Raw genomic sequence first — 24,795 nt, 5'->3', positions numbered from 1 at the left:
AAAAAAATGATTATACATACCATACTCCTTACCCCTTGCTTTCATTTACCACTAGCATTTCAAACTAAATTTATTTTAACATTTGTTCCCCCCTTTTATTTATTTTTATTCCATATGTTCTACTCTTCTGTTGATATAGTAGCTAAAAGGAGCATCAGACACAAGGTTTTCACATTCACAGAGTTTCATTGTGAAAGCTATATCATTGTTCAATCATCATCAAGAAACATGGCTACTGGAACACAGCTCTACATTTTCAGGCAGTTCCCTCCAGCCTCTCCACTACATCTTGAACAACAAGGTGATATCTACTTAATGCATAAGAATAACCTCCAGGATAACCTCTAGACTCTGTTTGGAATCTCTCAGCCATTGACACTTTGTCTCATTTCACTCTTCCCCCTTTGGTCGAGAAGGTTCTCTCAATCCCTTGATGTTAATTCTCAGCTCATTCTAGGGTTTTTCTCAGTCCCTTGATGCTGAGTCTCAGCTCATTCCAGGATTTCTGTCCCACGTTGCCAGGAAGGTCCACACCCCTGGGAGTCATGTCCCACGCAGAGAGGGGGAGGGTGGTGAGACTGCTCGTCATGTTGGCTGGAGAGAGGGGCCACATCTGAGCAACAAAAGAGGCTCTCTTGGGGGTGACTCTTAGGCCTAAATTTTAAGTAGACTTGACCTATCCTTTGAGGGGTTAAGTTTCATATGAACAAACCCCAAGACTGGGGGCTCAGCCTATAGCTTTGGTTGTCCACACTGCTTGTGAGAATATCAAGAATTCAACTTGGGGAAGTTGAATTTCTCCCCATTCTCACCATTCCCCAAAGGGGGCTTACAAATACTTTTCCAGTCACTGATCAAATCACTCTGGGATTCATCGGGGCATCACTCTGGACAAACCAACAAAATCTCATGTGCTGCCTGAGATTCCAAGTACTTATGACATTCAATCAAACTATCTACATGAGTTATATTAGGAAATGCTCTAGTCAAAATATAAATTTTGTAACAAAGATTTTTTGCTTTAGTCTCACATATAAGGTGACATTTTAAAGTATTAATTATCAATTTTCAGCACCCTTCAATAATGACATTCCTTTGTTCTTCCTCATGCCAAAACATTTTTAAAATTTGTACATTGTACATTTCACTATTATTATGCACTCTAGGCATTCCTAGATTATACCATCTCGATCTTTAATATCTATCTTTCTTTCTGATTTCATTTATGTCCCCAGCCCTCCTCCCTCTATCATTCTCACATGCAGCTTCATTCAGTGTTTTAACATAATTACATTACAGTTAGGTAGTACTGTGCTGTCCATTTCTGAGTTTTTTTATCCAGTCCTGTTGCACAGTCTGTATCCCTTCAGCTCCAATTACCCTAAATCTTACCCTATTTCTATCTCCTGATGGTCTCTGTTACCAATGACATATTTCAAGTTTGTTCACTAATGTCAGTTCATATCAGTGAGACCATACAGTATTTATCCTTTAGTTTTTGGCTAGTCTCACTCAGCATAATGTTCTCAAGGTCCATCCATGTTATTACATGCTTCATAAGTTTATCCTGCCTTAAAGCTGCATAATATTCCATCGTATGTATATACCACAGTTTGTTTAGCCACTCATCTGTTGATGGACATTTTGGCTGTTTCCATCTCCTTGCAATTGTAAATAATGCTGCTATAAACATTGGTGTGCAAATGTCCGTTTGTGTCTTTGCCCTTATGTCCTCTGAGTAGATACCTAGCAATGGTATTGCTGGGTCATATGGCAATTCTATATTCAGCTTTTTGAGGAACCGCCAAACTGCCTTCCACAGTGGTTGCATGTGGTGCTCTTTCTTTAACCCCGCAGGGCTCTATTTGCTTCTCTGTGTAAAGTGCCTTACATGATATCTACTTTTGTAAGTATCCTCTCTCCCCAAGGCTCAGAGACTGGAAGAGCTGAAAGGTCTTTTAGAGGTTATCGGTCCTTTACAAATTATTAATGGCGTATAACTTTATAGCAGACCTTGTGAGAATCTGGTGGAAATTATGGCTTTTCTCCTTTGAAAATTGCACATAGACAAAAAGCTTGCATTCAGTTTGGGGGCTCACAGACCTCCTGAATCCTATCTGTGACTCATATTCAGCTGATAGGTAAGCTGAGACAAGAGAGAACTGTAAGAGCACCCAAGATCTTAGCTAGTTGGTAGAAGAGCTGGCGTTAGGATCTGGGGCCTTATGCTCAACCAAGCTGCCTCTTGCCTTGAGGGCAGGGACTGAATGGGCATTCTCCCTCTGATCCCAGGTGTGGCACCTTGCGTGTGTTGAGTGAGTAAGTGAAAGAGAGGAGGCATGCATGAGTGAGAGGGTGGGGGAAAGCCTCCTGCTTTACCCCCTGTATTCCTGCAGGCCGACAAGGAGCACCTGACAACAGAGGCCAAGGAACTGCGCCAGAAGGTCAAGTACCTGCAGGATCAGCTGAGCCCGCTCACCCGTCAGCGGGAGTACCAGGAAAAGGAGATCCAGAGGCTCAACAAGGTGGGTGGCTTGGCCTTGGTCCCCCTTGATGGGCAGGACTTCCCTAAGCCCAACTGCAGAGCACAGCCTTTCTTTGGCACCCCCAACCCTTCAGCCCTGCAGAGGGAACTTCTCGGTTAGGATGCTGATACTAAGGACCTTGGTGTCACACCTGCCTCAGTCTCCCCTACCTTCCCATGTCAGACACTGAGGCATCTACCCTCTGGAGGAGCCTGTGCGCCCTTTTACCTCCAGGCCTTTGCACCTGCTATTACTCAAAGTGCCACTCTCCCCGCCTGACACCTCAGTGGGCTGACCCCCCTTAACCATTCAGGCAAGATTAACTTACATTTTCTTGAAGTTATTTATCTGCCCTCCAATCCAGGGGTGGACAGGTCCTCATCTTCATCACGGTGTTTCCCAGGCCTAGCACAGTGCTGGCACCAAGCACTCAGTAAATACTCACTGAAGGGAGTGGTTGAACACAAGCCCAAGGGTTCCCACTGTGGGAGGTGGGATTTGGGGAGATGGGACATGCCAGGCTGGAGGATGGGCAAAGCAGAACCTTGGTCTGAGCCAAGGCAGAGTGGTAACAGGACTGGCCAGGGCTGGATTTTCATTCTAGTCTCAGGGCAGCCATTATAACCTCTCTGGGCTGCAACTTTTGACATCTGAAGCCTGGGTAGACCACCCAATAGTATCCACTGTCCAGTGCAGGAGTTAAAAGGATTGCAAGCTGACAGCAGGGAGCTTTGAAAGGACATGTTCTCCAAAGGCATGGAGAGATTCTTGAGTCTGTGGTTCAGCTTTTCCTGCTGTCCTGTTTTTTCCTTCCCTTCTGCTTCTTGATCTGCTCACAATGAGTTCTGGAGTAAGTTTGGCATTTACCAGGCCCCATCCCTGCTGACTTAACCCTCTCTGTTTAGTTTTGGTGTGTGTGTGTGTGTGTTTTGTTTTGTTTACATTGTAAAAATTTTATCTTTATATAATCATCTTTAAGAATCAAGGCTACTGGATTCCAGCCATTCCAATACACCATAAACTAAAAATGATTGTCTATATAATGCATAAGAATAACCTCCAGGATAACCTTTCGACTCTGAAATCTCTCAGCCACTGCAACTTTATTTCAGCTCATTTCTCTCTTCCTCCTTTTGGTCAAAAAGGCTTTTTCAGTCCCTTGATACCGGGTCCCAGCTCATCCGAGTTGTTTTGTCCCATGTTGCTAGAGAGATTTACAACCCTGGGAGTCATGTCCCATGTAGAGTTTTGGTGTTTTATAAGCAGTGATTTTGTTAAATCTGGGGCTTTGGGGATCTGAGCTCCAAGAGGGAAAAAAAAGGTTTGTCTTGAGGTGGGAGAGTTGGGAGTCTAAATCTGGGCAGGATATTATATATGGTTCTTATGGTAGAGCTGTCCAAGGCAGGGTCAGTGCCCTCCAGGCTTTCTTGGCATACTTGGGGCTGCCACCCATGTGAATGCCTCATAAAGGGCTGCCTGCATTGCTCATGACCTCAGGTAAGTCACTCCCTGTGCCTGGGCTTCCATGTGTTCCTCTAAACCAGCAGGCATTGGAGGCTGCAGTGGAGCCATGACTTCCATTCAGAGCCTCCCAAGTTTGCTCTTGGGGTAGCCGAGGAGAGCAAGCAGAGGTCCAAGTCTAAGTGGAGAAGGCTCCATTATCTCCCCCTACTTCTGGGGAGGCAGGAGGCAGCCTGAGAGCCTCTGTCTGTGGGGTTCTGTTCCCTGCCACATTGGGCAGCATGGGCAATACTGAGGCACAGCAAGCCGAGTCCCTGCCATCCAGAGGGCAAAAGTCCAGGTGGTCAAAAATGGTGGCCAGTTGTGAAAGTCTTGAGAGGTGTCCCAAAGTTCTAAAGTTACTTGTTAAACAGTGTTGAGGGAGAAAACATTGAAAGGAAACCTTTTAAGAAAATGTGAGAAACTCTTTACATAAAAGAAAGTAGTTTGTTAATGGGTAGATGAAGTTTGCTTTATCCTTTTTTATTTTCAAAATATCATTTAATGATGTTTCAGCCCATTTTCAGGATGAGAAAGGTAAATTATTAAATAAGTAGAAATGAAAAGCAAGTATACTCTAACTACAGAAGAGCTGAGGATGCAAGGGTTGGCTTGGGTGGGAATGGGTTGCTGCAGCTGAAGACCCTCAGAGCAGGGTAATTGTTAGGGAGACTGAAGCTTCCCCAAAGGGTTCAATATTTTTTTCTGGTTCTGGGTGCTAAGAATCGAGCCACTCCTGCTTAGGCAAGAGAAGATTCTCCCTTCTACATGGGGAAAATCTAGCCTGCTGTTTTAAGATACATGCTGAGTCTCAATCCTTGCTTTGCCATCGTTCTATTTTACTACCTGCCGGAATGCAACACACCAGAGACGGGTTGGCTTTTAATAAAAGGGGATTTATTTTGTTAGTTCTTCAGAGGAAAGGCAGCTAACTTTCCTCTGAGGTTCTTTCTTACATGGGAAGGCACAGGGCAATCTGCTGGCCTTCTCTCCAGGCCTCTGGGTTCCAACAACTTCCCCCCCCCCGGGTGATTCCTTTCTGCATTTCCAAAGGCCTGTGTTGAGATGAGGTATGCTGAGCTGCTTTTTGTGGCTCTGACATTCTGCTCTCTCAGAATCTTTCATTCTCAAAAATGTTTCCTTTTATAGGACTCCAGAAACTTACCAAGACCCACCCAAATGGGTGGAGACATGTCACCTCTTCCAGCTTAACAACCACTCTTGATTAAATCACATCTCCAGGGAGATGATTTAATTACAGATGCAAACATACAGTATTGAATAGGGATTATTTTACCTTTACAAAACGGGATTTAGATTAAAATATGGCTTTTCTAGGGGACATACATCCTTTCAAACCAGCACAACCACCTACTAGCTATGTGACCTGGGACAAGTTACTTTAAGCCTCTGAGCCTCAGTCTTCACAGCTGTAAAATGGGGATGATAGTGATAGTCCTTTCATAGGGTTGTGGAAATGACTCAATGAAATGGGTATGTAGAGTTATTAATTAATAAATAGGGCAGCATTTATTAAATAGCAGTGGTGATGGTGATTATTATCAGGAAGGGAGACCCTGAGGATGACCACTTCAATGGCCTCTGACTTCCAGGGGCTTCTGTTGATGGTCTCATCTCTTCCTGATCCCAGGCCCTGGAGGAAGCACTGAGCATCCAGGCCTCCCCATCATCTCCAACACTCGGGAGCCCAGAAGGAACTGGGGGCCACCTAAGGAAACAGGAGCTGGTCACACAGAATGAATTGCTAAAGCAGCAGGTGAGGCTGAGGGAAGGAAGTCAGGTGAGAGGGGCACAGTAGGAGCTGGAGCATTCCTGAGGGCCCAGGATGGGGGTGGGAGTCATGCAGATGTTATGATTAACAGTCAGTCCACTTTCTGACAATTGTCTAGGACCTCTGCCTTTTTATGGGTTTTTCCTTTCCAGCAGCATATCCTTAACTTAGGCCATTCCGCTACCACCTTTCTGATTTATACCCTACCTAGGCTGATACCTAATATTTTAAAACTGAACTACTTTAAATCAGTGTATTTAAGAGGCAACTTTATACCTTTACTATAAATGGGAAAGTCTGTTTATTATTTGCCATAAAGTAACTGTAAATAATAAATACTAAATTAGCCCAGATACTTTTGCCTAGTGAAGTCTGAACTCAAGACCTATTTCCCTTCTTTGAAGGGAGATGAGCAAGTTCTAGAAAGGCATTAAAGAGAGGCTAGCATAAATCTGAGCTTTTCCTGTTGAGGGACTGGAAAGATTGAAAGAGGACCTGCCATCTCTCCCCTGTGCTTCTTTGCTGTTTAATGCTAGGCTCCTGTTCAGCCATCTCCCTGATCTGTAATAAGGATGCCAGCTTTGGAGTGGTGGGTGGAACTCGCACAGGGGGAGGGCCCAGCACCTTCTTTGCCAGGGCCTCTCTGAGCCTTGGGAGAGTTGGCACGTCCTCTGCTGTTGGAGCCAGGAGGCCTGAATTCCAGTCTTCCACTCACACTCTGGTTCTGGGATCTCTGCCTCTGGGCCTCAGCGGAATGGAAGGGTTGGACTCATTGATGGCTTTAACTTTTCTTTTTAACCATGAGTCCTTTATTCAAATACAAGATTACCTCGAAGGCCAGAGTGTAAAACAAAGAATGCAGAATAGCTCTGTTTGAATTTGGGGGTGGGGGCTGAAGGGGCACCCAGCACTCCCTATGTGCCTCCCAGGACTCCATGAGCCTGCTGTGAGGTTGGCATGGGCTCTGGGTACACGTCCACAGGCACACAGGGCCTCCCACAACTCCCCTTCCTCCCTCATGCCCCCTCCTCCCTCACACTCGCTCCTCCCTCATGCCCTTTCCTCCGTCCAGGTGAAGATCTTTGAGGAAGACTTCCAGAGGGAGCGCAGTGATCGGGAGCGCATGAACGAGGAGAAGGAGGAACTAAAGAAGCAGGTGGAGAGACTGCAGGCCCAGATCACTCTGTTAAATGTGCAGGTGAGGGCAGTGGGGCAAGGAAAAGGCAGTTGGCTTGTCCTGGTGGGGATAGGAGGGTCCCTGTAAGAGTGAAGGTCAAGACACTCACTGATTCTCCTTCCAGCTAGGTAGCAAGCTACTGTGTGACTTTGGAAAGTCTCTTCCCCTCGCTGACCCTTTACACAGTGACCAGATGTAATACCAAGATACATCTAGTTCTGTATTCCACCATCAGTTTTTATACCTTAGAATAAGAGCAAATTTAGGAGTTGGCCCTGAGCCACCCACTCTCTCACAAAATGAAACTAAATGATAGTTATCTATGGAAGCACAGAAGCAGTGAGTCTCCTCCAAGCCCTCTGACCTATGTTCAAAATGCTTAGCATGAGCAGGGCTCACCTGTAGCCAACAGCCCGGACTGTGCTCTCTGTCCCAGAACCCTTCCCAGGACTGGAAAGAGCAGCCCAGAGTGGTGGCTCTGGGCATCTGTCCGTCAACCCTCTTGGCCTGGATCCAGGCCTGGCCAGGAACTACCTGTGCTGACATCTGCTCCCTTCTTCTCTCAGCTAAAAGCCTTCAAAGATGAAGAGAAGGCAAGAGAAGCCCTCAAGCAGCAGAAGAGGAAAGCAAAGGTGAGGAGACTTGAGGGAGGAGGCAGGACTTGCCTTCTCTTACTGTGTTCAGTGAGCTACAGTCTAATGGGACAGTGTTTGCTTCGGTGTCCAACACTCTGCCACCTGCGTCACTGTAGTACTTGGCACAGAGTAAGTGCTTGTCGCGTATTAGCTGTCACTGTTGATATGCTGTGTCCACATATCAGCCTTCCATGTCTGTTCTAGTTTGCGAGCTGCTAGAACAGCTTTTAAAAATGGAAATGTATTAAGTTGCAAGTTTACAGTTCTAGAGCTGTGGAAATATCCAGTTAAGGTAAGACTATAGAAATGTCCAATCTAAGGCATACAGGGAAAGATACCATGCTTCAAGAAGGCCAGTGATGTTCAGTGTTTCTCTCTCAGCTGGAAACGCACATGGCAAACATGGTGAAGTCTGCTAGCTTTCTCTCCTGGCTTCATGTTTCATGAAGCTCACCAGGGGCATTTTCCTTCTTCATCTCCAGAGGTCTCTGGCTGCATGGGCTCTTGGGGTTCTCTGGACTCTCGAGATTTTTCCAAAATGTTCCCTCTTTTAAAGGATTCCAGTAAATAATCAAGACCCACCTGGAATGGGTGGAGTCACATCTCCCTCTAATCAAAGGTAAATACCCACAATTGGGTGTGTCACATCTCTGTGGAGATAATCTTATCAAGTTTCCAACCTACACTACTAAATAGAGACTAAAGGAAGGACTGCCTCCACAACATGGACCAAGATTAAGACATGGCTTTCTAGGGCACATAATCCTTTCAAACCAGCACAGCGCCCATGGACCCACCAGTACCAATCTATGTCCACGTACCAGCCATTCATGCCCATGTAACCAACCTTCCTTGCCCAGCCACCATCCTTCAGGGACTCAACATTCTAAATAAAGAAAGGGAGAGAAGATGGGAGTCACTGGGGTTGGCCTGTGTGGCCTGTCATAGGTCAGAGCTAGACATGAGCCTTTTCTGCAGGCCTCGGGAGAGCACTACCACATGGAGCCCCACCTGGAGCACCTCTGCGGGGCCTACCCGTATGCCTACCCGCCCATGGCAGCCATGGTGCCGCATCACGCCTTTGAGGATTGGTCCCAGATCCGCTACCCTCCGCCCCCCATGGCCATGGAGCACCCGCCCCCACTCCCTGGCTCACGTCTCTTCCATCTGGTGAGTCTCTGCCCCTTTCCCTACAGATACACAACAGCGACCATCTCAGCCTCTCCCAGACACTTTTCAGAGGAAAGTCAAGTGCCACGGTCAGAATCTGCATTCTCAGCGCCTTCCTGGAGGGCACGGGGCTGCATGGGCAGATGTCCAGGCTTGACTCTGGCCTGCTATACAGGGGCAAGGATTCTCCAGCCCAGAGCTGTTCTGGATCACTGGGTTGTGTCAGAGAAAGCTGAGTAAGGGAACAGGGCAGGGAGGAGGAGGCCCTCCACCTCCAAGGCCAGGGATCTCAGAGTTTGGGCTTGACATTTTCTTATCATCTCTACATGTAACCATGTACCAACTCACTGTTTTTTCTCTCCCTTTCCTTTTCCTTGTCCTTTTTTCTTCCCTCTTTTTTCTTTCTTTTCTTTTCCTTTCTTATTCTTTCCCCAAAAAGCTGCTGCCACCTGTTTCTTTCATCTTCTCCAGTTCCTCTGCCACAGTCCCTCTTGACATCTCCCAGCTCTCACCTGGACAATCACAGCAACTACCCATCTGGCCTTGCTTTTCCACATTCTCCTCATATGATCACTCTTTACACAGCTCTTCTTTAAACAGTGGAGTATAGTGTGGTGATTAAGAGATTAGCTCTGGGTTATAGAAGGCCTGGATTCAAATTCAAGCTTTGCCACTTTACTAGCTGGATGATCTTCAACAAGTTATTTAACCCTCTGAGCTTCAGTTTCCTCACCTGGGTTTTTCTAAGGATTAAATTATACTTGCCAAAGAGTATTTCAGACTGTTCTGGCATGGTAGCTGCTATGATAATCTTCAAGTGCAGTTACTGAAATATTAAGGATGAGTTTTGTTCCAGCCGGAATACACCTGGCGCCCACCTTGTGCAGCGATGCGGAATCAGAGCTCCCAAATGATGGACACGGCCGTGGCCAGGCCTCTGGATCCAGGTGAGCTTGTCCCCCTGAGTGCCAGGGCTTGCTGCTCCTAGGGAAGACAATTTCTTATTTGCCAGCACTGCCCCAATTTGGGGAGCCTCAGGTCTCTAAAGTAGCGTTAAAAGGAGAGTGATAATGACTGTGGGGTCAGGGGATTGAAAGCATTTATTCTTTCTTTCTTTTATTATAGTTTGTCATCTAAATTCCAGGCACTGGGCTAGGTGATAGGAATACCAAAAGAGCAGAAATAGAAATGGTCCCTACCCTTATAGAGCTGTCTAGGGAGGATGATAAGTGAATAAAAAAACATGAATGGACATAGAATTACACTCTGGGCAAGTGCCCTGAAAGAGAGCAGGTTTCTATGAGAGCAGATAATAGAATCTGACCTAGACTGGGGGCTCAGGAAGGCTTCCCAGAGGTCATGGCACTTGTGCTGAGACCCTCAGAATGAGTGGCATTAACTAGGTGAAGAGACAGAGGTGGAGGATGCTTTCTTAGGAATTGATGAAGACAAAGGCCTTGGAGGAAGGGAGTGAATGAGAATCTGAGAGGCCCATGTGGATGGAGTAGAGAACAAGTCGGACGAGGCAAGGCTGGAGATGTAGGCTGGCCAGACCGTGCAAGGCCTTGTGGGCCCTGGTAAGGGGTTGATCTTTATCCTAGAATGACATGGGTCCATGGAAGTTCTTAATCAGGGCAGCATGACCAAATTTGCATTTTGAAATGTTCCCTCTGGCCATGGTGTCTACCATAAAAAGTTGAAGGGACTGGAGTTGACTGTTTTATAGTGAAGAGAATTCCTGCCCTTGGTCACTGCTTTCACTCTGAAAGAGAGTAGGGCCTCTGGGACCAGAATCACAACGAGTGGGTGGGAGCTGTAGGGAGACTGAGTCCATCTTAGCATGAATAGGAACATTTTGAGGGTTGCAGTTGTTGCAGAAATGGAGCCAGCTGAGTGCCCCCTTCACAGAAGGTGAGCAAGCAGAGGCTACAGGACAACTTGGAGAGAGTGTGGTCTACAGGGTTTAGTAACTGAAAGGGAAGATGGTAGTGGTCAGTCATTTCCTAATGGTTTCCCATAGAGCCTCAGAGGTTTCATAGGGCCCAACGGAGGCTGCTTTGATGAGGGGCAGGATGTGGCCAAGGAGCAGGACTCCGGGTACCCATCTCTACCCCCTCTCCCAGAACTGTTCTATTTTAGGCGCCTGGAACCAGACTGACTGGGTTCCAATCCTGTCTCTACCACTTTCTAGATGTGCAACAGTGGGTAAGCTTTTTTAAACCTCTAGGCCCCAGTCCTCTCCTTTAGACAGGAACAATAATATGCCTACTTCATAGGGCTGGGCGAGAAGTAAATGAGGAAGTTATAGAAGTCCCTTAGCCCAGAGACTGGCACTTGGTGACTCTGGGCTCATGACTCTGTTTTTTCACTGTGATGGTCTTTGTTTCCATGTATGTTTTAGCATCCTGCTATACTACATAATCTTTACACCCTCAAAATTTTTATTTACTTAGAGTCTGCAAAAAATGACCGTGAGGGGCCTCAGTGAGAACAGATTATGTCACTTGGCTTCACCTTCGTCTTGCAGAGTCAGCTGACCTCAGATTTCTGAAAAATTAGAGGTCGTGTGCTCTGTGTGAGCACAGCCTCAACTGGACTGGAAGCTGAGGTGGTGGCCAGTTCATGCTCTGGCTCTGACCTGAACTATTTACAGAGTTGGAGGGCCCCATCCAGAAGGCTCCATTTGGGCTTCTCCCTTCAGAGTGATGGGAAAACTCACCACCCCACCGCCAAATGGACAGAGGCCTCGTCTGGTTTTGACTTGCCCTCCTTTGCTGAAGCCTTGGGGTGAAGTCAGTCTCAAGTCAGTCTCAAGAATGGGCTGCAGCCAAGACCCCTTTCTTTCAAAACCTCCCCAGAAGTGGCTCTAATCCTCTGAGTGTTACTTCCAATTTGTGTATGTAATTTTTGCTTCAGGCTCTGTAGCAGGACCTTGCCCCATGCCATCCTTTCCCCTCTGTGAGGAGCTTCGGGAATTGCTGGTTTGTTTCCAGGAACAGGAAAACAACAGGATATTCTGTACTGGGGCCCTCTCCACCTCCACCCCCCGGTAGCGAGGCCAGCACCGTCTGCAGCCTGGGATCAAGGCCACATCAGCCACACCAGTGAGGGGTCCTTAGCCTGGGGCTGCCCGGCCCTGAAGTCCAGGCCCTAGGTCCTGCAATTGGAGGCTCGTGGTGCCTGGAGGCCAAGATTAAGTCGTCTGTCCATCCCTGGGCAGCTGTTTGCACGATTTTTGGACATAAACCTAAGTTGAAGATTAACATTCTGTGATTGATGTTCTTTTATCTCTAATTTTCCTCTCCCAGCCAATCAGTGCCACTTTCCTGCCCCTCCCTCTGCCCCATTCTCCTCTTCCCAGAATGTCACTGTGATTCTTGGCTAATATACCCTTGGTCCCTGCTCAGAGTTTGAGGATGAGACCTCCAGGAGGAGTGTAAAGAGCTCTGGTGAAGGGATGGGACCTCCAGGAGGAGTGTAAAGAGCGCTGGGTAGGAGTCAGGTGACCTGAGTTTAGGTTCCAGTCCCACCTCTCGCTCCTTAGGAGACCTTGGGCAAGACCTGGTCCTTCTTCGAACCTGTTTCCTTATCCATCAAATGGAGCACCTCATCTCAGCCCTAGCCACCTTGGAGAACTGTGGGAGGGAATGAATGTATATGTGAACTGGTTTTATCAACTCCAAATTCTGAGTGAGAGAAGCAAAGTGGCTCTAGTTAGAAACCAAAAAGTGGGGGTCCAAAGTACTCCATCTCTTTTCTCTTCCTCTTGTTCCCATCTCCCAAGGAAGCACCACAGTAGGCTCAGCTGCTGCAGAAAGGTCTTTACTGGGCAGAAAGGGGCATGGGTCTAAGGCCAGCAGACCAGGGTGAGAGGAGAGAGCACATCCTCCAAAGGGGCAGGGGTGGCATCCCTGTCCAGGGCCTCACCCGAATGCACAAAGAGCTGGCCCTTCAGACAGGTTCAGGGGAGGTCCGCCCACAAGGGCTTCGGACCCCACTCTCATGCAGATGCCACCTCTGACAGGGAGCATGGTCCTTGCTCTCACATCTGCTTTGGCTGGTCTTAGGGAGCACTGTGGGATGGGGGTAGGAAGCTTAAGAGGGTCCTTCAGGAAGGAGAGGAGCTGGAATCATACATGCCTGTATGGTGGAGAAGAGCTGGGAGAGGAACAGAACTAGAAGAGGCAAAAGAGGTGATTGCCAGCACTCCCCATGGCACAGTGCTGTGGCACACCTATGGTACACATTCTGGACATTCAAGCTGGCAGCCACACGTGGCTGTGCACCCATACATGCACACACATGGTCATACACACCTTTGTCATGTACAAATACAGCAGTTGACACACATAGTTGTATGCACACATTTGTGTCAGGCAGAGGCCTCGTATAATAGGGTTGGGGCTGTGATGGGTGTGCAATGGGGTTGGAAAGATGGATTCCTTCCTGAACAGAGCCCCTCCTCAGCCCCCTGTGTGGTGGACATGGGGTGGGGCTGGGGGCGTTTACTTTCTCTTGGCCCCTAGAGCTGCCTGCCGCCTCATGTAGGCCAGGATGTCCATCTTGACGTTGCTGACTGTGGTCCGGTGGTACCAGCGCATGATGGGTGTACCATCCGGCCCCACCAGGAACTTCTCAAAGTTCCAGCGGATGTCATGGACCTTCATGGGCTCCCAGAAGAGACGGTCAGATGTGCCCAGGAGCTCCGAGGTGGGAGGACAGGAGTTCTGGAGCAGGGATCAGAGGGGAGCATCAATTTTGCTCAGGGCAGGGTTGGGGTGGCCTGGCCCTCCCATCTTTCATCCCCCTACCCCTACCTCTAGGCCTTTTTTGGGGTAGCAGGACTGCCTGGCATTGGAAAAAGAACCCCAGTTTGAAGTTAGAAAACTGACTCGCAGACCAGCTCCTAACAGACCCTCATCATGTCCCTTCTTCTGGACCTCATCAGAAAAATGGGTTGATAAGATCCAAGGATCGGAAAAGCATTTCAGTTGGAATGGTGTTCAGATGCCAAGAAATTCCTGAAGAGCCCAGGAGCAGGGGAGAGTGGTCCAGGCCCTGTCTGTCCTGGGCTGGAGCCTGGAGCTGCATCACTGTCTAGGGGCAGAGTGCAGCCCCCACCCTGGGCAGTAAGGAGGGAGGCCCCTACTTCAGGTGGTTGCTCACTCACCTTCAAGAAAGTGTAGAATTTCTGCTCTTTCTTTCCGTTCACATCCCCTTTCTCAAAAAGCTGGAAATTGGGAACAAAGCCCCCACCTGGGCGCACATATCTGCAAGGAAGTTTCTCATGTGAGTCCCAAGGAGGTGGGTACAGGGCTTAAGGGTGAGTGGAAGGAACAGAGCAGGGAAGGGGATTTAGGGAACCTGGATTTTTACCCCATGGGAGGCCGGGGGGGCCACTGGGTGCTGAGCAGGCTCAGTCGTAATGCAGGTGTCCAGTCTTTATCCAGCTTGGTCTTTTCTCAGGAGCCCCCACTTGCTCCCTCCTCCTTGGTCATATGCTTCAAAACCAGTCATTCCTGTCCCTCTCCCTCTTTGTCCCCTCCCTTCCCCTCATTCCACTAAAATAGGGTTCCTCGAAAGGAAGAGAAGTACTGGGTGGTTGGTAAATGGCCATGGTAAACAGGGAGCAACAGAGCCAATGCCTGAACCTGGGCCGTGCTAGAAGAGCTTTCCCAGGACACCGGGGACCACTCACTTGAGGGTGGGTAGAATCTCTGAGTTCTCTCCTGGTTCCTGTTTTCCAAATTGGTTGCAGGGAAAGCCCAGAATGACCAGACCAAATGGTGCAAGCTCTTCTTGTAGTGCATTCAGTTCTGTGTCAGGGAGAGAGGGCGGAAACAGGGCAGCCTGTGAGGAGGCCCATCTCATCTGCAATCCCATTGCACAGCTGAAAACACGGAGGCCTGGAGACAGGAAGGAACTGGAGCAGGATCACCCAGTGAGTTTGTGGCAGAGCTGAGATGCAAGTCTCTTCTTCCTGGATGGACTGGAGATTTTGGGGAAAAGAGATCTTCCTCAAGTGGCAGAGTCACTGCCCCCTGCCACGGCCTGCCACAGAGGGGTGAGGGTCCATGCCTGCTGCTCCCACCTCAGCACAGGGCTTTCATGCTTGGGTTGCCTGAAGCAAGAACCTTCCATCCCTGGGCAGAAGGCAGAGGACATCCATGGTGCAGGGTGGGAGCCTCACAACCCTTCCATATCCTTTGGGAATTCAGGAACCCATGGAAGGCCCTGGCCCAGCCCTCTGGTTTCCTCAGTGCCTCTGGGCTTCTGTGCAATACCAATTCCCAACCAATCTCTTGCACAAATAAACTGCTCTATTCCAAGGACTGGACAGAAGCATTCCATCCTGGAGCTCGCTGAGCCCTGCTGTTATCCACTTCCAGCAATTCTGCCTGCTATTACCAGGCAGATAGTTCAGGATCAGCTTGCCCTTGCCTCCCTCACTCCCTGCTTCCTGCACCCCATCCCCAGCCAGCTGGCACCAGCCACTGCCAGACCTAAAGTATCTTCCCATGGTTGCTGTCAAATGCCTTTGCCTGCTCTCCCTCATGGTCTTTGCTCTACCCCTGCAAAGGAAAAAATAGTGGGGGTGCCAGGGGGTCACAAAACCTGGTCAAAGGCCTGAATCTGCCACTGATAGCTTTATGACCCTGGTTAAGTTGTTCACTCAGCCTCCGTTTCTTTATAAATTGAAGAGAGGGTAAAGTTGAAGTAAGTCATCATTAAAGTTTTATTTTAGAATGGGCTGGGGAAATGTAATTACTCCTGTACCACCACCTCCACCCCCACCCTCATCCCCACACACATGCCAGGACTTCAGGCCAATTTGAATGCTTTCTTGATAGGCTCCAAGGGATGCACCATGGCAAATGGGCCTGAGGGAAGATGAGAAAGTTTCATCAAGATTGAGCTTCATCTACCATTTCTTATTCCAATCAAAGGAAGTTCCAGGCACAAATCCAATCTTTATTCCTCTGCTCTGAGCGTAGCTGAGATGCTCAGGGATGAATTAGGATAACTGAATCTCCTAGAATATGTCGAAAGGCTTGTGTAATCATCTTCACAAAACCATGGAACACAGTGGCATTGGGATACAGGGTTTAGAATCTCATGATCACTGTCACCTCTCCCTACCTTGTACCAGCAAATCTCCTATCACTGAAGTATGACCAACTAGTAAACACCCAAGTAAAGCAGGGGAGCAAGGGGGCTCTTACCAATGTACTGGCCCGTCAGGCCTCAGAAGCTGGCCACATTGACGAAGAGGATATATTTGCCAGCATACTGCTTGAAGGGGATGTATTCCTCCCCATCGATGGTGAGGGCTCCATATTCGTAGATGGTGCCACTCATGCCACCATGACAGTCCATCTGGAACAGAAGAGGATCAGTGCCAGGGAATGGTTAGAGCAGGCAGAGAACTTGGACGTTTCCATTTTTGAGATAATGAAAGATCCCCACAGGGAGGGCAACTTGCCCAAGACCACTGAGAACTGGAACAGGACTAGAACTCAGGTTTTCTAATTCCTTATACAAGATAATGATTAGAAAGGCACTTAAGCTTGTGAGTGCTATGGAAACTGGGAGAATAAATACTGTAATAATTACTTCCACAGCACATAGTCAATTTACAAACATTTACCAGGCTCTGAGGAAGGCCACCCTTGTGCTAGTGGCTGGAGTACTGGGTGGGCAGGAGGCATGGAGATGGGTTGGGTGGCTGAGGCAATAGTCCAGGCAAGAGATGATGAGGCCTGAACTAGGCCATTCGGGAAGGAAGAATTGAACAGAAAGGAGGAAGTGGCAGTCCGGAAAGCGGTGATTCAGAGGTGTCAAATTTGGAGAACTGGAAAGATGAGGCTATTGTTATAAATTAAGGAAGTGGAATTGGGAGCCAGGTATGGGTGAGGCTTGTAGTAAGGACTAAATATGATAAGAATAAAGCAACAGCAACAGCTCATAAAAGGTGCTCCTTGGAAGCGAGCTGCTGCTATGATCACATTATACCTTCCCTACCTCTGCCCAACTGCTGCTCCTCAGTCAACCTCCAGAACAAGGAGGAAGGGTCTGCAGTGGAGTGTGAATTAGGAGACCTGGGTTCCAGATCCAGTTTTACCACGAACTCCCTGTGGACCTGGACAAGTCCTTTCTCCTCTCCAAGCCTTAGTTTCCTCATGTATAAAATGAGAGCCTTGAACTGGAGCCATTATTCTCAAAAACAATGGTGTGACAGCATCATGTCAGTGGGAGAGGGAGGAATGAAATTTCTGCTCACAAACAGAATACTGCACATGACCCCTCATCTCTGCCATGGATGACAAAGATCTAGGTCTACTCTTAAAAGGATATCATTGCATTGACGATACAATTCAGCAGATGGGTTGTGGTAAGAAAGGAAAAAGTTTGAAGCCAGTATAATAGGTCATCTTTAAAGTCCTTCTCCTGATATGGACAGGACAGGCAATAGAAATGAGGTCCAAACCAGTACTCTAGACCAGGAGAGGATAGGCACAAGTGGTTGGAGATAGAGAAATAAATTTGCTTCTCTCTTTCCACTAAACCTGGGAGGCATCACATTAAGGTGTGGTACCCAGACTTCACTGGGTAAAGAGTGATTTAGACTAGCAGTATGTGGCCACAGCAGGGTACTGAAAAGTTGCCTCTGTCACCAGGATGTTGCAAGCTAGCTGAGCCAGGTCAGACTGGTCTCCCACCACCAGGCCATTCTCTGATGGGTGCAAGCTCTCCTCTTCACTCTGGTGCAAATTCCCTGTTTTACATGAGTCCAGTTTTCCATACCCCATGACTTTTGGTGGATGCTGGAGGTAGGTTCTGGACCTAAGCTCAACACTTCTCCTGCCCCCTGGCCTCCCTGGCCCCAGCTGGGGTCAGCTCCACCTCTAAAATGCAAACAAACCAGGGCACCATAAACACACGCCCAGCTGGCTGCAGAGCTCTAGGAGCCCGAAGGCCAGGCCTCCTTGCTGGCCTCTCACCCCCAAAACTGAACTCTGGGAAGTGGGGACAAAAATAAGCCAAGAGTTTATTCAAATAGCCAGAACTTGTAAACAACAGGAGGATCAGCTTCTGGGCACAGTTTGAGGGTGGAGGTGGGGCGAGAGGAACCTCTTGGGAGGTTTAAATTCTAGTCTTTTCTGGCTCCATGGCTCTGGGCAAGTCACTTTCACTCTCTGGGCCTTGGTCTGCTCTAGGTGAGGACAATGCCATCTGCCTCCCCAAATGGTTTAAGAATCTACTGACAGATCAAAAATGGCTTGAAATCCACAAGTCGAGGGTGATAACATTATATATAGAAAGCCCTGGGACCCTTCAGAGCCAAAAACAAAAACAAAAACAAAAAAACCCTTCCTGTTAACTCCCTCTTTAGTTTCCACTTGATATCTTTTGAAATTTGAAATCCCCATCAAAGTGGCTGACCCACATAGCCAGTCAAGCTCTAGTTCATTATATCTGACCGAATACAAAACAAAGCCCACCTGCCCTAAACCCACCCCTAGGAGATGGACAAACCTTCATTCAATCAATAGGAATCAATCCAACTTCCTTTTTAGGTCTAGAAAATTTGCTTGCCATCCCTTAGAAGCTTGAAGCTGCTTCCATTTTTCCAAGTGACCCAGCTTCCTTGTTGCAGCAAAATTTCTGACATCCCAAATAAAATGCTGTAATGTGCAAGCTCGACTCTGTTATGTCTTTCAACAGGGGCTAGCAATTATCCTGCCTGCAGCTAGAGAAAAGGGCTCTGATTTTCCTGTTACTATAAAGAGGCCTGTGATGTTCCCCAGGCATCATGATGAAGATGATTCATCTAGAGAAGGGATGAGTGACAAAGCCTCCACTCTCTGTCCTGTAGCCAGTGAGGCCAGTGTATTGGGCTTGGACAGGTGGGTGTCAAAGGGTGGCATGTGGTGGGTGAAGCCATAGGCTGTGATAATCACTGAACCCTGCTGCCAAGGCTTTACGTGTGCCCCCTGCCTTCCACTGGATCCATAATCTCCCAGACCCCAGCACCTTAAACAAGGAGGCCAGAGGAGATGGAGTGGAGAGGCAGTAAGCCTGGCTCAGTTTTCCTATAGCAGGACAAGACAGAAGACGGCTTGACAGTTGGAGGATTGGACTCAGATGGGGCCCCAGCTAATTTGGGCTTCTTATCCTGTGCCATTCTTTTCCCGTCTGTCCACTCCCAACAATGTGATGCTGTGAAAGAACTGCACTGGGAGGCAGAAGACCTGAGTTCTAGGCCTGGCTGTGCTACTGATTCTGTGTGGCCACTCATTTCACTTTTCTGGGGCTCAGTCTCTTCCATTGTATGATGGGAGCAGATTCAATGCTGTCTGAAGGGTCCTTCAGCTCTGACTGGCAGCCATTGATTCTCTCTGTCTGGCTTAATCACCTAGAAACCAGCCGTTACTAGGATCCCAGGCACGTCAGCAGTCGTTACTCTCTCTGGCTTCTGCAAAGCCTTTTCATAAAGCAAGGGCAGGGAGTGGGGACAGCAGGGGAGGGACACAGCAAAGAAAGGAGGGTTCCCTTTGTTCCCCAGCCCTTCCTTTTGAATTGGGAGGAGGCAAGCATCCCTCTAGGATGGAGTGACCTTTTGTCCATCACCTTCTCTGTGCCCCCACACTCCCACCCCTCTGCGCTGGGGTTGTGGGTAAGCTACATGGTTGGATCCTAGAAGCCAGGGCTATGACATTTCACTTCTCTAAGGGCTGGGAGGAGAGATGGGCATGCCCAGGCTCTCATTAACCAGCAAGTCCTGGCTGGTTGCATCTGATAAGAAACCTCACCCTTTCTCTAAAACTTTTCTAGACCATACTCATTCTGTTCTGAGTCCTATCGAGAATGCACAGCTACATTGAGTTATTTACGGGGCCCACCTTCTTACCTCCAATCTTATGGAGGCAGGGCCCTGTCTTCCCTTTTCTGGTTCTTCTCAAACTGAATGGATGGGACAGACTTCATGGTGCAGGTCTGCCCGTGGTCCACCCCCACTCGTGCCCTACTCCCCACTCTCGAAACTCGAAACTCAGTCCCATCCTTGCCCTTGGGGTAAAGTGACCCAAATGATTTCTGAGATGAAGATTATGAACAAGGCTGGATAAAAGGAGGAGGCTTGGAAGAAGTGGCTTCACAGCTATCAGTATCTAGATTGACTCCAGCGAGAGGCAAACTGAATGGGATTTAGGCTGAGGATGGAAAGGGGGTTAGAAACAGACAGAAGGACCCAGTGCTGGGAATGGGCTTTCTGAGCAGTGTATAGAATTTTAGAAACAGAATCATGAACTCATAAGATCGTAGAGTAAGGACCCAGAGGATTTTAGAAACAGATTCTCAAAGTTCAAGGAGCTTACACATGTACATCGTGGGGTGTAGGTTTGTGTGTTGGGAGGTTGGGACAGAGATCCCCCTTTCTGGGGCTATCCCTACCTCTGGCCTCTGTCTTCCTGTGTTGGAGAAGGGAGGGAGAGTCAGGGCTCACCCTGTTGTCCAAAGAAATAAGCCTGCTGGGTAAATGCTCTCTCCTCATCTCAGCATCCCCTCTCCAGCTGAGGGTCACATAACCTGCTAGGGACAGGCGGAGGACTAGGAGATTTCTGCCTTTCTTTCCAAGCTGGCAGTCTTCAGCTTTCTCAAACTGCCAAGTTTGCTCAGACCAATGTGGGCAGTGACTGGTGGATGGTGAGGCTGCCCCAGAGTAGGACCCCCTCCTGAGAACAGCCTGTGGATTTTGTAGATTCTCCAAGCATCTCCTCTGAAACCATCAGCTTTACAGGGCCAGCCCACCCCAGGTTCCCTGCAGATAGAAAAAACTGAGGCCCAGAAAAGGGTTAGGGACCTTGCCAAGGTCCTGGGTGGGCTGCACTGCCAGTCCAGAGCTCTCTCTGTGACAGATCAATGCCCTGGAAGCCAAGTGGGCATTTACACCTGCGTTTATTATTCTTGGGCTAGAAAGCATCTCTCCCTGCCCCCAACACCCTGCCAATCCCGCCTCTTTCCCTTTCTTCTTGCTGGTCAATCTCCCTGGAAATCTGCGCAGCCAACCCGGAGGCCAAGTCTCTTCACCTTTTTCTGCGTCCCTCATGCCTGCCTCGGGCCTGCAGCTGGAGTGCAGATGTGGCATGGTTGTAGCAAGGCTCCCGGAGGTAGCCGTAGCGGAAGCTCCGGGACAGAGACCTGCCATCCACTCTCCTCGCCTGTGGCACCCAAGTCTCCACGTCTGGAATGGATGGAACTGCGAGGAGACCCCGGGGGCGGAGGGGGAGGCACGCAGAGCTGAGGGCATCCCTCGCACCTGCTCTCGCCCTTCTAGAGGAAAGCCCGAGAATGGGGGTCGCCTGGCCACCAAGAGATAGACACTTCGTTACCCCGGAGCCTCACCCCGGAGGCTCACTCACCTTGGAATTCTCCTGCCCCTGGCTCGGCGGGACGAAGCCGGCCAGGAGCAGGGAGAGAAGGCAGGGTGCCCGGAGCAGCCAGGCCATGGCGCGCTGGGGACGCGTCTCGGGCTCGCCTGAGACGTTGTCCGATCCCGGGCCACGTCCGTCTGAGGTCTCTGTCGCTCTCAGCCACCTTTCAAGCCCGCAGCGATGACCAATCCGCGGCCAGGCCAGAGTCCCCGTAGCCAATCGCAGGGCGGCTGGGATTTCAGGGGCGGGCACGGCTAACCCTCTGCTGCTCCCCCTCCCCAGGCCCCGGGAGACCGTGACATAAGCGTGTCTGGGCCGAGAGATGAGAGTCAGGTCCTCGTGAACCCCGAGGCGGGCCCCTCCTCCTTCTGGCTCTCTAGGGTAGAGGGTGTGGAGGGTGGGCAGGGGCCGCATTCTCTAGCTCAGCCAAGGGCTGTGGGTTTAAAAATACTCCGTCGTGGCATGCCCTCTAACCTGCTGCCTCCATTCCGGTTGCAATGTAAAATTTCAGCAATAGCTTAAGTTAGACTTCCAGGAACACAGACTGCATGTCGGCTTATTGTTTAAGAAGCAAAGGGTAGGTAGCCTCCTCCTGGGAAGAGAATAGGAACGTCTCAGCTGTGATGTCCTCTGCCCTTTCTGGGAGGCAGAAAATCCATTTTATCAGTCACTTGCTGTATGGTCTTGAGGACATTGCTTTCCTTTTCTGGGCCTCAGTTTCCCCAACAGTGTCATGAATGGACTGGTTGATCATTTCTAAGTCTCCTCTGGCTCAGGCTGCTAAAATGACTTGCTTCTAAAATGAATGACAGGCCTAGAATGGGGGTCCCTTGAGGGTAAGGACTGTGATCACCACCTGGCACAAGGCTTAGCACACAGCAGGTACTTGTACATGCTGAATGAATCAATCAGCACATTTGTGTCTCTGCTCAGACATACTTATGATCAGACCAGGCAGTTCTAGGCCTGGGCTCTCCAGGTATGAGTCTATTATAGAAAGGGGAAGGCGTTGGGGTCAGTGATTCCCATATCTTTCTGCCCACCAGAATAACTTGAGAAGGTTTTTTTTTTCTTTTCTCTTTTCTTTCTGACAATTTTTTTAAAAAAGAAACATAACAACATGCAAACACAAACATTCTTAACATATGAGCATTCCATTCTTGGTATGTAATCAATAACTCACAATATCATCACATGGTTGTATATTCATCACCATGATCATTTCTTAGAACATTTGCATCAATTGAGAAAAAGAAAGAAATAAAAAGAAAAAAGAAAAAAACTCATACATATCATACCCCTTGACCCTCCCTTTTATTGACCGCTAGTATTTCCACCTACCCAATATATTTTAGCCTTTCTTTCCCCTATTTTTTTCTATACTCCTTACCATTCTCTTTCATTGATCACTAGCATTTCAATCTACTAAATTTATTTTAACATTTATTCCCCCTATTATTTATTTATTTTTAATCCATATGTATTACTCATCTGTCCATACTGTAGATAAAAGGAGCATCAGACACAAGGTTTTCACAATCTCACAACCACATTGCAAAAGCTATATCATTATACAATCATCTTAAAGAAACATGGCTACTGGAACACAGCTCTACATTTTCAGGCACTTCCCTCCAGCCTCTCCATTACACCTTAACTAAAAAGGTGATATCTATATAATGCATAAGAATAACCTCCAGGATAACCTCTTGACTCTGTTTGAAATCTCTCAGCCACTGACACTTTATTTTGTCTCATTTCTCTCTTCCTGTTTTGTTCAAGAAGTTTTCTTAATCCCTTGATGCTGAGTCCCAGCTCATTCTAGGATTTCTGTCCCATGTTGCCAGGAAGGTTTACACCCCTGGGAGTCATGTCCCACATAGAGAGGGGAGGGCGGTGAGTTTGCTTGTCATGTTGGCTGAGAGAAAGAGGCCACATCTGAGCAACAAAAGAGGTTCTCTGGGGGTGAGTCTTAGGCCTAATTTTAAGTAGGTTTAGCCTATCCTTTGCAGAGATAAGTTTTACATGAACAAACCCAAAATTGAGGGCTTGGCCTATTGCTTTGGTTGTCCCCACTGCTTGTGAGAATATCAAGAATTCTCCACATGGGGAAGTTGAATTTTCCCCTTTCTTGCCATTCTCCCAAGGGGACTTTGCAAATACTTTTTTATTCACTATTCAGATCACTCTGGGATTTATCGGGGCATCACTCTGGACAAACCTACAAAATCTCATGCCCTACTCAAGGTTCCATGTACTTGTGGTGTTCAATTAAACTGTCCATATAAATTATATTAGGAGATGCACTAGTCAAAATATAAATTTTGTACCAAATAAACATTTTTGCTTTAGTCTCACATGTAAATTTTAAAGTATGAATTACTATCTATTTTCAACACCCTGCTATATTGGCATTCCTTTGTTCTTTCTCATGCAAAAACATTTTTAAATTTGTACATTTAGTCACTATCATTTTACACTCTAGGCATTCCTAGATTATACCATCTCAGTCTCTATCGTCTATCTTTCCTTCTGGTTTCATTTGTGCCCCCAGCCCTCCTCCCTCTATTATTCTCACATTCAGCTTCATTCAATGTACTAGCATTATTGTTTTACAGTTAAGTAGTATTGTGGTATCCATTTCTGAATTGTTACAATCAGTCGTGTTGTACAATCTGTATCTCTTCAGCTCCAATTACCTAATATCTACCCTATTTCTATCTCCTGATAGTCTCTGTTCTTAATCGAAATTCTCCAAGTTCATTCACTAATGTTAATTCATATCTGTGAGACCATACAGTATTTGTCCTTTTGCTTCTGGCTAATGTCACTCAGCATAATGTTCTCGAGGTCCATCCATGTTGTTACATACTTCATCACTTTATTCTGTCTTACAGCTGCATAATGTTCCATCATATGTATATATCACAGCTTGTTCAGCTACCTTTCTGTGGATGAACATTTGGGCTGTTTCCATCTCTTGGCAATTGTAAATAATGCTGCTATAAACATTGGTGTGCAAATGTCCGTTTGTGTCCTTACCCTCATGCCCTCTGAGTAGATACCTACATGGTATTGCCGGGTCATATGGCAATTTTATACTTAGCTTCCTGAGGAACCGCCAAACTGCCTTCCACAGTGGCTGTACCATTTGACATTCCCACCAACAGTGGATAAGTGTGCCTTTTTCTCCACATCCTCTACAGCACTTGTCATTTCCTGTTTTATGGATAATGGCCATTCTGGTGGGTGTGAGATGATATCTCATTGTGGTTTTGATTTGCATTTCCCTAATAGCCAGTGAAGTTGAGCATCTTTTCATGTGCCTTTTGGTCATTTGTATTTCCGTTTCTTAGAAGTGTCTGTTCATGTCTTTTGCCCATTTTGTAATTGGGTTGTTTGTCTTTTTGTTGTTGAGTTGAACAATCTCTTTATATATTCTGGATACTAGATCCTTATCTGATATATCGTTTCCAAATATTGTCTCCCACTGTGTAGGCTGTCTTTTTTACTTTCTTGACAAAGTTCTTTGATGCACAAAAGTGTTTAATTTTGAGGAGTT

At 47.8% G+C, this 24,795-nt stretch overlaps 2 protein-coding genes across 5 annotated transcripts in view; one reads left to right on the top strand and one right to left on the bottom strand.

Moving 5' to 3' along the window:
• Positions 1-12,062, top strand: part of TNIP1 (TNFAIP3 interacting protein 1) — a 58,938-nt gene extending 46,876 nt beyond the window's left edge. For all 4 annotated transcript variants that reach the window (XM_077137434.1, XM_077137437.1, XM_077137433.1 and 1 more), the window contains 7 exons: positions 2,397-2,525; positions 5,677-5,802; positions 6,890-7,015; positions 7,561-7,626; positions 8,608-8,799; positions 9,656-9,746; positions 11,253-12,062. In XM_077137434.1, coding sequence (XP_076993549.1) covers positions 2,397-2,525; positions 5,677-5,802; positions 6,890-7,015; positions 7,561-7,626; positions 8,608-8,799; positions 9,656-9,746; positions 11,253-11,287 — 765 coding nt within the window. In that variant the 3' untranslated portion in view covers positions 11,288-12,062. The remainder of the gene's footprint in view (positions 1-2,396; positions 2,526-5,676; positions 5,803-6,889; positions 7,016-7,560; positions 7,627-8,607; positions 8,800-9,655; positions 9,747-11,252) is intronic.
• A 543-nt stretch (positions 12,063-12,605) lies between these two features.
• Positions 12,606-21,388, bottom strand: GPX3 (glutathione peroxidase 3). The gene is made up of 5 exons (XM_077137440.1): positions 21,222-21,388; positions 16,023-16,176; positions 14,498-14,615; positions 13,970-14,069; positions 12,606-13,526 (listed from the first exon to the last, which is right to left on the bottom strand). The coding sequence occupies exons 1-5, from the start codon at positions 21,306-21,308 to the stop codon at positions 13,305-13,307; spliced, it is 681 nt and encodes a 226-aa protein (XP_076993555.1). The 5' UTR covers positions 21,309-21,388; the 3' UTR covers positions 12,606-13,304.
• Between the last annotated feature and the right edge of the window lie 3,407 nt (positions 21,389-24,795).

This window comes from Tamandua tetradactyla, chromosome 20, assembly GCF_023851605.1.
Source record: "Tamandua tetradactyla isolate mTamTet1 chromosome 20, mTamTet1.pri, whole genome shotgun sequence".
NCBI lineage: Eukaryota > Metazoa > Chordata > Mammalia > Pilosa > Myrmecophagidae > Tamandua > Tamandua tetradactyla.
Note: the sequence above shows the minus strand (reverse complement) of the source record. Positions and strands in the feature narration are given on the sequence as shown.